The sequence below is a fragment of the Chrysochloris asiatica genome, unplaced genomic scaffold, assembly GCF_000296735.1.
Source record: "Chrysochloris asiatica unplaced genomic scaffold, ChrAsi1.0 scaffold00132, whole genome shotgun sequence".
Classification (NCBI taxonomy): domain Eukaryota; kingdom Metazoa; phylum Chordata; class Mammalia; order Afrosoricida; family Chrysochloridae; genus Chrysochloris; species Chrysochloris asiatica.
The window spans coordinates 2,092,762-2,105,787 of NW_006408650.1; the positions used below are offsets into that span (position 1 = coordinate 2,092,762).

A 13,026-nucleotide genomic window follows, 5' to 3' on the forward strand; every position below is an offset into this window, starting at 1 on the left:
TAAAATCTGCTTAAACAAACAAACCATCTACTTAATAATTTTTGAGAATGGGTAACAACAACAACAAAATCACAGAATGCATTCTTTTCTTCTAACAGGCACAAAAGTATTTCCCAAAGAAATTCACCGATTTGTTTGATAGAATAATGCCACTTGCTTTTATACATCGTCTGAGTACACTTACGCTGACTTTAATCTCTTTTAGATCACACCATTGGGAGTGAATGCTCCAAGCTGTTGAGCCTGGATGTGGGCTGGTAAGCAGGGATGCAAGAGCTCTGGTGGCACAATGATTAAGCGCCTCACTTAATCAGAAAGTTTGGTGGTTGGAAGCCACTGAGCAGCTCCAGGGGAGGAAACCTTGGTGACGTGTCCCTGTAGCAATAACAACTTTGGGGGACCGAGTAGGTCAGCCACACGGTCATCACAGCAACAGGCAGGCCTATGGCATAAAAGAACAAAGGTGTGGCTTTTGCTTCTTCCAGGAGCCTTGGGGTTGGGTTTCAGGGCCCTGGATGAGCTCTGAGGAGACTTTCTTGGCCTCTGACTCTCACAGGCTGGCAGGGCTTGCTCACCGCCCCTGATTACTCTCACTGACTTCTCTCTTGTTTCTGGGCACCAGGGGAATTCCTTTCCTTTCCTTTGAGATCCACAACATCCGCCAAATGTCAGAGCGTTTGAAGGTGCAGTAGGGCCCACTCCTGCCGCATGGTCCGCTGTTACTGCCAGTTCAGCATCTTTCCTCAGTCGTCGGATCTGTGTCCTCACTTACCCTGAACACAGCCAAGTGCCTCAGTGTCGTTGCCTGTGATGCTGTCTAGAAACAAGCTGTGGTAAAGCACACGGGCCTCTCCCTTCGGCACCGCCTTCTTGCCTGCTCAAGCTGCTGCCTTCCTCGGACGTCAGAGGGTGAAAGTCCACACAAAAGTCCCTCTACCAAAGCCACCTAAGTCTATGTAAATGAGCTGCTACACTTAATTAAATGCTCTGGTACAATTAAGTTACATTAAGGAGAGGCTTTTCAGATCTACTTGGCTCTCATAATTATGCATGAAGCTAGAAGTAGTGAATGATGAAATTAATTATAAAACATTTATAGGAAGTTACCATATAGGCTAGTCACAAATTAATATGCTTTTAACAATCAGCTACGAGGGGGCTTCAGAAAGTCTGTGAAAAACGCCATGGTCTTTTCATGCCAGCGTCCCACACTCTTTTTGGAGGCCTCTTGTACATTAAGGCAAATTTAAAATGTAAACTTTCAAATGATGCTTCCCTCTCTGATTTATCGAGTTGGTTCCAACTCAGAGTGAGCCTGCATAGATTTCCAGGGAGCGGCTGGTGAGTTCGAACCACCGATCTTGCTGTGCAGAGCTCATCCTACAGCGCCACCCCAGGATGCCATGGATCTATTAGTTCTCATCAGTCTCGTTCAGTTCACAGATGCCACGAGAACAGGGTCTGCCATATTGCAAAGATGGGAGTCCCTCACTGAGATGGCTCACACACAGGGGTGACGATGACGACTGGCTGTCATCTGTGCTGCTAGCTACACATGTGGTTCCTATAAGTCAGATGTGACTCGATGGCATTTAACAACAACAGAGATGCACCTGTGAACAGACTTACTGATGCTGTAGTTAACTGCAGCTCACAGAGGCGGAATCCACTAGGGATAAAACAGTGAGCTACAGTTAAAATGGCGTGTGATGCTGCAGGTTAATGCGCTGGACTGCAAAGTCAGTGGTTCAAGCTCACCAGCTGCCCCTCGGAAACCCTATACAGGGTCACTATGAGTTGGAATTGATTCAACAGCACTGAACAACAACAATGGCCTGGCCCTGGCCGGGGGTGGACTGACCAGGAAGTAAGGCTGCCCTGGCCTTACAGTCAGTGAGGGACGCAGCTGCTTATTAAACCTACTGTGCACCAGTTCTCCTGGGCCCGCCAGCTTCGAGAATAAACACAGTGAAGCCCAGGCCTGCCTTCTGTGTTTCCTGCTCCCCTTTACCCCCACCCCCTGCCCTCTTAGATCCCAGGCATGGCCTTTCAGAGTCCCTGGTGAGGAGGGTCACAGACGGTCGGCACTTGGTCCTTACTGGCATGTAGGGGTCTGCCAAGACGGACAGGAAGTACTTGTGGCCATTGTCCTTCACAAGGTCAGCCTGGCATGACTGCGGAGAAAAAACAGAGGGAGAAGCCATGAGGTAGCACCGTGAGGAGCGTCGTCCGTGCCTCACTGCGGACGGACAGACAGACCCTCGTGTTTTATATCCTGGATCACAACCTCCTCTTAAGCTTAACTTTCCATCTCAGGCTCAGATGGGAAATCGCCCCCAGTAAGACCCTGGGTGGGCAGCAAGCTGGAGGTCCCTTCTCCTACTCCCCAGGTGGCCATGCCCCTCTCCTCCAGCCTGCCCAGAACTCTCTCCTTCGGGGCGGCTGGTGGGTTTGAACTACCAACCTTTCAGGTGTCATCAAGCACTGCAACTACTGTATCACCAGGGTTTGTTCCGTGTGTGGTATCCCTAGCCCATTGTCAAGAGTCGACTGTGAGTCACAGTGACCCTGTAAAGGCTGTAAAACTTCACGGGAACAGAACGCCTCATTTTCTGCAGAGCAGTTGGAAGGTTTGAACCACCGACCTTGTGGCTAGCAGCCCTGTGCTTACCCCACACACAGGACCACCAGGGCTCTGTCCAGCACTGGAACACCCTGATTTTCTCATCCTTCCCAGGGTTTTGCTCAGGATGAGCAGATTCTAAAAACCACCATCTGTATACACGCTGCTGTCACTGAGCAGCCCCTAGGCCTGTGTCACAGAGGCTCTCTCGGGGGTCCTCGTCCCGCAGGCCCACCACACACAGACCGTGGGGGCCAGTAGGGGTCCTCAGTGCCCTGCAGGCCCACCATGCACAAACCGTGGGGGTCAGTCGAGGTCCTCAGTCCTCAGCAGGCCCACCGCACACAGACCGTGGGGGTCAGTCGGGGTCCTCAAGTCCTCAGCAGGCCCACTGCGCACAGACCGTGGGGGCCTCAGTCCTCAGCAGGCCCACCGCACACAGACCATGGGGGCCAGTCGGGGTCCTCAGTCCTTAGCAAGCCCACTGTGCACAGACCCTGGGGGTCAGTCAGGGTCATCAGTCCTCAGCAGGCCCACTGCGCACAGACCGTGGGGGCCAGCTGGGGTACTTGATCCCCAGCAGTGGCACATGGCTGTTCCAGGAGGGGCCGGAGTGGCAGCAGGTTCAGCTCCACTCACAGGGCTGTCCTCCATAGCCTGTGTACCTGAGTCAGTGTCTGAAAGGATCGTTTTATTATGCCTCCCGGACAGGGCCCACCACCCTACATGTTAAGAGGTCTTTGTTTGGAAGACAGACTGTCACCACGTCATGTGACTCTATGCCACAGTGACCACATCACTGCACCATCAGTGTTCAGCAGGTGTTATTTATATGGGGGGGGGGGGAGGGACTTCCAAAGTTTATGGAAAAACAAAATGGAAAGGTCATGGAATGTTTCCATGAACTTTTCGAAGGCCCCTCGTATACTGTTGGTGTAGATGGTTGGAGGTTTGAATCCACCAGGAGGAGCCTCGGGAGAAAGGCGTGCCATTTGACTTTGGAAAACTCAGCCACTGAAAAGCCTGGGGTACAACATTCATTCTACCCTGATGCCCACGGGGCCACCATCAGTCAACACAATGACAAATGGATTTTTGGATTATCCTATGTGCATCTGGGAGAGGCAACTGCTGGGTCCCACAACACCCCGCAGGTAGGCCGAGGGTCCGCGGAGGGCATGGTCTCATTCCCACATTACAAATGATCCAAGGTCTTCCACCTCATCACAAGGAGAAAATGCGTCCTGTGAGTGACAAAGGTGCAGAAACGCAGTCAACAGACAACAGGCTCCGCACGGCACAGTCTCGGTGGGAATGTACAGAAAGCAAAGGCCTGGGCAACAACTCTCCAAACAGCCGCTTTGCACGACTTGGTCTCCCTGTTTGTTTCCCCCCAGATCAAACTGTGGGTGTAACATCTAGGCCACCGAGAAAGGAGGCGGGTGCAGGGAGGAAGGTGACTATGAAATGCTTTTCTAAGCCCCAGTGCCTCCCAACACATGTGCCCAAAACAGCTGACTTGCGTCTTTAGGCCCCTCAGTGCGCTCAGGAAAGAAGGGCACTTCTCAATGGGGAGGAGACAGCAAAGGCAAAGGGAAGGCGCATGGGAGACTCTTAGCTGCGGTAGCCACAGATATGACCATGGAGTTGAGGCCCAGGACCTGGTTCCTGAGTGGCGAGCGTACCAGGTGAGGCTGCCTGGCTTCCTCTCAGGACACCAGAGTTGTTTATGGGGAAACGGGAACGAACCAAGACCAGCATGTCTGCCAGGCCCTCTCTGAACAGTGTCACCAACAGCTTATAACTCACATTCTTTCAAAGGACAAGCTTCTTCCCAGCCCCTCAGGTGAGGCTGCTCCTTGTCTGGCGGCGAGGCTGAGCCCCAGGTGGACGTACTGGACCATCAACAGAGCATCAGATGCTACCGGGAGGCCACTGGGAGGCAGACGCAGGCCAATGCTGGGGAGTGTATACCTAGAGTTTTAACAACAGTCTGGGAACATCACGCCAAAGTGGGACCTATGTTTACTGGTCACAAGAGCTCACTGTTCTCACAGATGCTGCGGAACTTTCTGTTAAAGGCACACTTCCCTCCTCAGGGCCTCCAACCATCTTCCACCTGCCAAGTGAGGCTCCTACTGCACAAACACATTTGCTCCGTTTCCAGCAAATGGCTTATTATTGTAAATATTTTAAAAGCCTTTTAGCTATTCTCACATCAGATGTTCCTGTGTCGAGGGTTAACTTCAGAGAGGAAAGAGACAGTGAGTGTTCTCGTAACAGAGGTAGATGTGAAATCCACCAGTGCCTATGACATGCCTGTATATGACATGCCTGTATGCTTCCGATCTGTGTGGAGCTCTAAATGTTTCCAAACCGGGATCTCGTAAACGGTTCAAACACCCACCCTCGTCCTACATTCCTTAACCACTAGAGTGAACCATTTCATCGTCGTGTGTTAATGAGTTAACCCCAGCTCTCAGTGACACTAAGGATGGAACGGAACGACGGAACGGAACGACCCATAGAGTTTCCTAGGTTGGAACCTTCAAAGGAGCAGGTCACTAGGCCTTCTCTCCAGAGGAGCTGCGGTGGGTTTGAACTGCTGACCTTTCAGTTAGTAGTCAAGCGCTTAACCACTGTGCCCGGCTCAACTTAGGAGACGGCAAGGGGGTTGGATCTGAGTTGCCTATAGGGTAACCTGGCCAGGGGGTTTCCAAGATTCAGCTGTCTCCTTGAACCCTGATGTTGGTCCAAAGACAGGTGCTGGGAATTATCAGTTCTGTTGAGCATGTGATAAACATTACACCTAGACCCCCTGAAAAGTCAACTGTGTCTGTGGAACCAGCAGTTCCTCATAAACACATGTCCTGATCGTCACTGTTCTGTTGTTTTCAGCTTCTTATAGCCTCTAACCTGTCGCTGCTGAGCCAGTTATGACGAACGGCAACCCTGTATGGCATCTACTTTAGAAATGAAACGGCTCATCAGAGCACTTCAACTCTTTTCTTTACAACAAGGGTGGGCAGAACAACCAACACTCCTCACGCACCGACTCCCACCCAGACCCTCCCTGAATACTCTGGTGTAGCAGACTGAGGCTGGGAGGAGAGCTGTTTTATTCTAGCCTCCCTAAACCGGTTAGTCAGGGGAAGGTGAGTCTCCTAAGGGACAGTCTGAAAGAAGGAATATTAAAATACATCAGAAATACAAAAAGAAAGAAACCAGTTCCCAAGCCCAGCCTCATAAATGAAGCCTACATCAACAATAAAGCCAAGAAAGGGACTGCAGTCAGACCCTAGAATGATTAGGAGCATGCGCAGAGGGTACGGCTGGGCCCCAGACAGCACAAGCCCATTCAGAAGCCATGCAGTACTGTAGACCCCCGCCCCACTCGATGACACTAAGGTGCTGGGGGCAGGAGCCACCCTGGAACATTTCCAACAGACCATGTGTGTGCTGGTGTGCCTGTGAGTGCACATGTGTGTATGAGTGTGTGTCGTGTGTTCACGTGTATATCTGTAAGCATGGTCTGTGTGGGCACGTGATCGTGTGCATGTGTGCCTGTTTATGTGTGTACACACGAATGTGTGTACACCGGGATGTGAATGTATGTATGTGTACTTCTGTGCATGCCTGTGTGTCGGGGACCTCTGTGCATATGTCATGTGTGTGCATCTGCATGTGAGTGTGGTCTGTGTGCCTATGTTCATGTGCACATGCCTGTGTGTTTGTGACTGTGGCCTCTGTGCACATGTTCATGTGAGCACATCCACATGACGGTGAGTGTGGTCTGTGTGCATGTGTTCATATGCACATGCCTGTGTGTCTGAGTGTGCCCTCTGTGTATATGTTCATGTGTGCATGTCTGCGTGCACGTGACTGTGGTCTCTGTGCATGTGTTCATGTGTGCACGTCTGCATGCTTGTGAATGTGGTCTCTGTGCATATGTTCATGCGCTCATGTCTGCATGCATGTGTGTGGTCGGTGTGCATATGTTCATGTGTGCGTGCCTGCATGCATGTGGTCTGTGTGCATATGTGCATGCACACGTGTCTGCATGTATGTGAGAGTGTATCTGCAGACACTGCATCTGTGGGTCTCTCATCAGCTCTCTGCATACAGGCCACGGCTCCCCAGGACCTTGAGAGCCTGTACACACGCACTGACTCAGCGTGCCTTTCCAAACGCACTGACACTATGTCCTTGGGCTAGCTGTCACTTGGGAAAGTTGGCCTGAATTGCATTGTTATTTGTGTCTATGAAAAAATACCTCAATTAAGTGGACCTAGCTTACAGGAATTTCATTAACTGTGCCTCTTCCCTAAACCTTGTTAATTAGCTGAGAGACAAATGATAACAAAATCCTTGAGGAACTTATTAAAGTCTCCCAGAGAGCTGTGCAGACTAGGACGATATAACGTCCTCCCTGACCCTGTTTGTCTGCAGGGACCGCGCCCTGGACCGCCAAGCTCAGCACGAGCTCACCCATAACACGCGAAGCCTTTATTTACCACATTGGCTTTGTTCTTCTCCTTGCCTTTCCAGCAGGCACTTCCCTCTGCAGGGTTCGTTTGCCGTACTGAGTGGAAGCCCACTGCCGGGTTAAGCCACAGGCTGCTAACTCAGTCACCTGGTCATTACAAACATGACCGTCAGCTTCCATACCCATTTCCAGCCTTGGAACCCTTCATTCTGGTCTGTCCTCTAGGCTCGCCAACAGTCAGAAGGGAGTTGATGGTACTGGGCTTAGTTTTGGTTTTATTAAGAATGTAAGGGGCCTGGTGGCACAATAGTTAAGCACTGAGATAGTTAAGCACTCAGTAACTCCATGGGAGAAAGATGGGGCAATCTGCTCTCTTAAAGACGTTGTTGTTGTTGTTAGGTGCCATCGAGTCGGTACCGACCCATAGTGACCTTATGCACAGCAGAACGAAACATTGCCTGATCCTGGGCCAACCTCACGACTGTTGCCACGCTTGGGTCCACTGATGCTGCCACTTGGCCAGTCCATCTCATTGGTGGTCTTCCTCTTTCTCTCTGACCCTCCACCTTACCAAACATGATATCCTTCTCCAGGGACTACTCCCTCCTGACACTAGGTCCGAAGTCTGAGAGACGCAGTTGTTGTTAAGTGCTGCCAAGTCAGTTCTGACACCTAGGACTCTGTGTAGGGTTTCTAAGGAGTGGCTGGTGGGTTTGAACTGCCGACCTTGTGGTTAGCAGTCTAGTGCTGATCCTACAGTTCCACACCAGATTAAGATAGTAGCCTAAAGACCCCTGTGGGGCAGTTTTGCTATATACATGGGGTGGCTATACATCAAAACAGACTCCCAGGCTCTCAACAACAAGTTTGTAGTGGCAGCCTGTTGTGGTTTTAATTTGCATGTCCCCTTTTCACGTTCTTGTTTGCCAACCATATCCTTTTTTAAAGTCTGTTCAAACTTCTTGTCCAGTTTTAAAAGCAGCTGTTTATTTTCATATTGAGTTTTGAGAACTGTTTTTATATTCTGATGGCAAGATTTTATCAGATACATGATTTGAAAATATCTTCCCAAGCCTGTGGCTTACTTGATATCCTCTCTTATTTAAAAAAGCATCTTTTCACTGTGAATCGAGTGTAGGTTTACAGAGCAGATCATCCGTTTTACCTTCAACAAATCACATACTTTGCTGCATTACATGGTTGTAGTCCCCTCCATGTACCAACCGTTACAGCATTTACCTCTGTTCATTCTAACTCTTGCATTCCTCCCTGTGTCTCTTGCTACCATCATCTTTCCTCTGCCACCCTTCCTCTGGTTGTATATTGCCTGCCCTGTCACCCATGTTGGCACATGTCTACCCTCTAGCACATGAATATTTTTCCCTCCCTATCCCCATAACCATCATAGGATCACAGGTTGTTTCTTTAATCAAGAAAACGCCCCCCCCCTCCCTTTTTTTAACTTTTTACAACTTCGGTCTCATATAATGTTTGTCTTTTGTGACTAATTTCACTCAGCATAATGTCCTCCAGGTTCAACCATGTTGTGATGTGTTTCACACATACATCTCTATCTTTGAAGTTTTGCAGTATGTCATTGTATGTACCAAATGCTGTTTAACCATTCCTATACTGAGGGGCATTGAGGCTGTCTCCATCTTTTTGATATGTCTCAGACAGACAGCATATTGAAGGATCCTAGTCTCTAATCCAGTCTTCTCATGATGTCTCTTGACTTTCAGTGTAATTATCAAGACTGATGAATTGATTGTTGTCATTTTTCTGTGTGTTTGTGTGTGTGTGTGTGTGTGTGTGTGGTGCTGCTGGATTCTTTGCTCCACATCATTTTCTGTGCTGAGTTCATGTTATTTGTGGGCTTTCTTGTCATTTTCATTTCTGTTGTGTTAACACTTAACTAAATCTTTCTGATCTCCCTTTTTAAAAATTCTGATGTGCAGGTGTATTATTACTTTTCTTTGAGGTTACCCTGTAATTGAATAATTTCTTCCCTGCCTAAAACAGTCTGTTTTATCTTGAAATCTACTTGACTTCCTTTCCATTTGGAAGTCTGTATCTAAACTCTTTCCTCTTGTTGCCTTGTAGTTGATTGACTTCATTATACATTGATATCTCTGCTTCCTTATTTTCAGTCTGGTAGGTTTATTTTGGAGCCTTGGTGTGACGCTGTAAGATAAGCACTAGACTATAAAGTCGCACGAATCACAAGATTGGTGGTTCAAATTCACCAGTCACTCCTTGGAAAGCTTATACAGGGTCACTGTGAGTCGGAATCAACTAGATGGCACTAACAACAGGTTTGTTTTACTTTAAATCCTTCATGTTGGTTAAGGTGGAGGGTCAGAGAAAGAAAGGAAGACCCCCAATGAGATGGATTGGCCAAGTGGCAGCATCGATGGGCTCAAGCGTGGAAACAGTAGTGAGGTTGGCCCAGGATCGGGCAGTGTTTCGTTCTGCTGTGCATCAGGTCGCTATGGGTCAGTATCGACTCGATGGCACCTAACAACAACAACAACTTTGTAGTCATATTTGAGGGACAGCTTTGCTGGGTATATGATTCTTGGTTGACAATTTTTTTCTTTCAGCGTTTTTGTATGTCATCCCATTGCTTTCTGGCCTGCATAGTTTCTGCTGAGAAATCAGAGCTTAGTCTTACTGGTTCTCCTTTGTAGGTAACTTTTCACTTTTCCCAAGCTGCTCTCAGGATTCTTTCCTTGACTTTGGTTTGAGAAAGTTTAATTATGCTATGTGTTGGTGATCATCTTTTGGGATCTATCCGGATTGGGGTTTGTTTAGCTTCTTGTATGCTTAGCTTATCTTTTATGATATTACAGAAATATTCTTCCAGAAACTCTTTGACAATTTTCTCTGTGATTGTTTCTCCCTGTTCTGGAATTGCTACGACCCATAAGTTGTTCCTCTTCCTGGTGTCCCACCTAACTCTTAGGCTGTCTTCTGATTTTTTCATTATTTTTTCTGATTGTTCTTCCAGCACACTAGCATTAAGAGGTTTATCTTCAAACTCACTAATTCAGATGCCCATTGCTTTGCATCTACTCTTTAGTCCTTTCACTGTCTTGTCCAGTCCTGGGATCTAAGTATTAATCTTTGGGATTTCTAATTGCCAGTTTTATACTGTTTCAAAATTTGCATTTATTTTGTCTGTTGGTTCTTACAGTATTATCCTGAATTCTTCTAAAGTTTTATTGTGTTCTCCTTGCTTTCCTTGATCTTCCTCTTGATCCTTTGAAGGTACATAATTATCATTCTTTTTCAATTAGTTCCATTACCTTCTCTTCAGAAATGCATCTTATCTGTTGTGCGGGTGGTGGATGTGGAGGGGAGAAATCGTTGGAGGGCTCCTGCAATTCAAGGAGCTCACATGGTGCTTTTGGAGGGATTGTTAACAGTGGAGTCCCTGGCCCTAGATGGGAGTTCCTATTGACCTTGGTGTTGTTCTCTATGTTCAGGGCACTCAGTCTGGAAGTAGTTTATGGGGGCCCTGGATAGAGCTGGTTTCAGTGTCTGTTAGGACCACAACGAAGCTGGAGGAAGTGGGTTTGGTTAAATGCTGCTCTGGTGGTTCTGTGGGTTTTGTAGGTCTGGAGCGGAGCCCACCAGAATCCAGGCACCAGAGTGGCTCACAACAACACGCAAGCCACCACAGTCGGACTAACTGACAGACGAGTGGTGGCATGGATACCAGCTGCACACAATATGTTTGGGTCCATGGTCTACCTGTCTCTCTTGATCACTACAGATTTATTTATACTAAGTCATTAAGTCAGGTGGTATGAGTGCTCCAACTTGGTTCTGTCTCAAAGCTGTTTTACTTCTTCTGGGAGTTTTCACCACTGTTTAGATTCTAGTACCAACAGGGATTCTCTTCACGTATTAGGTCTTCTGTGTGGTAACTTCTCTCCCCAGTCCTCTGTAGTTTCCAGTGTATAACTTAACCCTACACACTCCATGTTCTTTATGCCGTTGTGCAAATGGCATTGTTTAAAAACCTCAACTTCCACTTGTTCATTGATAGTATATGTGAATAACACTTGAGTTTTTATAGATTAATCTTCTAATCTGCAACCTTACTCAACTCCCTCGTTATTTCCATCAGATATTTTGCCTAGATGCCTATGCCACTTGACAATCCAGTTGGTTATGTCTCCCTCACCAATCTGGATGTCCTGTCCCTCCCCCTGTTCAGCCTCACTATCTGAAGCTTAAGTAGAAGGGTGGGGAGAGGTGATGAGAACAGGCACCATGCTGGTCTGGTTCCAGCTCACCCTCAAGGGCGATGCTGTCTCTGTTTCGGAGATGCAGAGTTTCAGGTTGAGGAAACTCCCTTCTAGTCCCAGTCTGCTGAGAGGTTTTTATTAAAAAGTCAGGGATGGACCTAAGTTTCACCAAATGCTTTCTCTGTGCCCACTGAGAAGACCCCATGGTTCTCTTGTTTCGCTAGTTAATGTGATGAAGTACGTGGACTGGTATCCAATTTTTAAACCAACCTTCTATTTGAAACAAACCCCACTGGGCCATGATATACTTGTGGGCTTAGATGAACTAGAATCTTATTCAGGATTTTGCATCTATGCTGATGAGGTAGATATGTTGGTCAATTTTCTTTTCTTGTGATGTATTTGGTTTGGGGTGGCAGGGTAATGCCGTCTCATAAAATGCACAGGTAGGTGCTTATTTGCCATTCATATCTTTATTTCTTCACAGAATGTTTGTAAGAATTAGTGAAGTCATCTGGACCTGTGGTTTTCTTTACAGGCATGTTTTACACTACACATTCAATTTCTTATTAGACACGGTGCTATTGAGATGAACTATTTCTTCTTGAGTAGTTTTGTGCTTTTCAAAGAATTTGTGGGCATCAGATTGTGTCTCATCTCCACTCACTACCCTGCTAGTGCCCCGAGAGCCTTAGGTGATGCCACTACGCTCATTCCTGATCTTGAGAAATTTGTGTCTCCTGGTTTCCATGATCAGTCTGGCCAGCGGGTTGTATCATTTTATTGATCTTCTCAAAGAATCAGCTTTAGTTTTAATAGACTTTCTCTAATGTCTGTTTTCTTTGTCAATAATTTCCACTCTGGCTGTTGTTTTCTCCCATTTAATATGCTTTTCTTTAATAGTTCCCAACCAGACGTCCCGGACTTGAGATCCTTTCTCTTACCGAGTGGATTCAGGGTTTCCCTTTCAGTACTGCTCAGCTATGGCCCACAACATTTTGTTATATTTTTCTGTTCAAGGGTTAGTTTTTATTTCCCCACCTTTTCTTTGTGACCCCATGGATTCTTTTAAAGTGTGTTGTTGACTTCCCATGTGTCTGGAGGTGTTCCTGTTATCTTTCCATTATGGATTTTGAGTTTGATTGCATTGTGGTCACAGCACACTCTGTATGATTTCAATTATTTTAAATTGGTTTGCTTTGTGACTCAGGATAGGATCTATCTTGGTATATGCTCTTGAAAAGAATGCGTGTTCCACGGTTGTTGGGTGAAGCAATCTATAGATGCCAGTTAGGCCCAGCTGGTGGACAGTATTTTCACCAAGTCTTCTTTCTTCGTACTGATCTCTTGTCTCCTTGTTCTGTTAATTACTGAGAAAGGAGTACGGAAATCTCCCAGGAGAACTGTGGCGTGCGCTGTCTTATCTTTTCTGTTCTGTCAGTTTTCTGTGGTCTAAAGGTCTATCCCTAGGTGAATAAACATTAAGACAGTCCGAGTGTCTTGATGAGTTGACCCCTTCCTCATTATGGAATGACCTTCTTTTATTCCTACTAATAGTCTTTGCTTTGACATCTGCTCTGTCTGTTGTCATTATAGCCACTCCAGGTTCCTTTTGATTAGAGGCATCATGGTCTACCTTTTTCATCCTTTTACTTTTTTTT

General features: G+C 47.1%; 1 protein-coding gene across 2 annotated transcripts in view; it reads right to left on the bottom strand.

Moving 5' to 3' along the window:
- Window positions 1–13,026, bottom strand: part of RPTOR (regulatory associated protein of MTOR, complex 1) — a 383,851-nt gene that overhangs the window by 55,457 nt on the left and 315,368 nt on the right. Inside the window, exon 14 of one of the 2 annotated variants that reach the window (XM_006869518.1) lies at window positions 2,100–2,174. The exons of the other annotated variant lie outside the window; for it this stretch is intronic. Coding sequence (XP_006869580.1) covers window positions 2,100–2,174 — 75 coding nt within the window. The remainder of the gene's footprint in view (window positions 1–2,099; window positions 2,175–13,026) is intronic. 2 annotated transcript variants of the gene reach the window in all.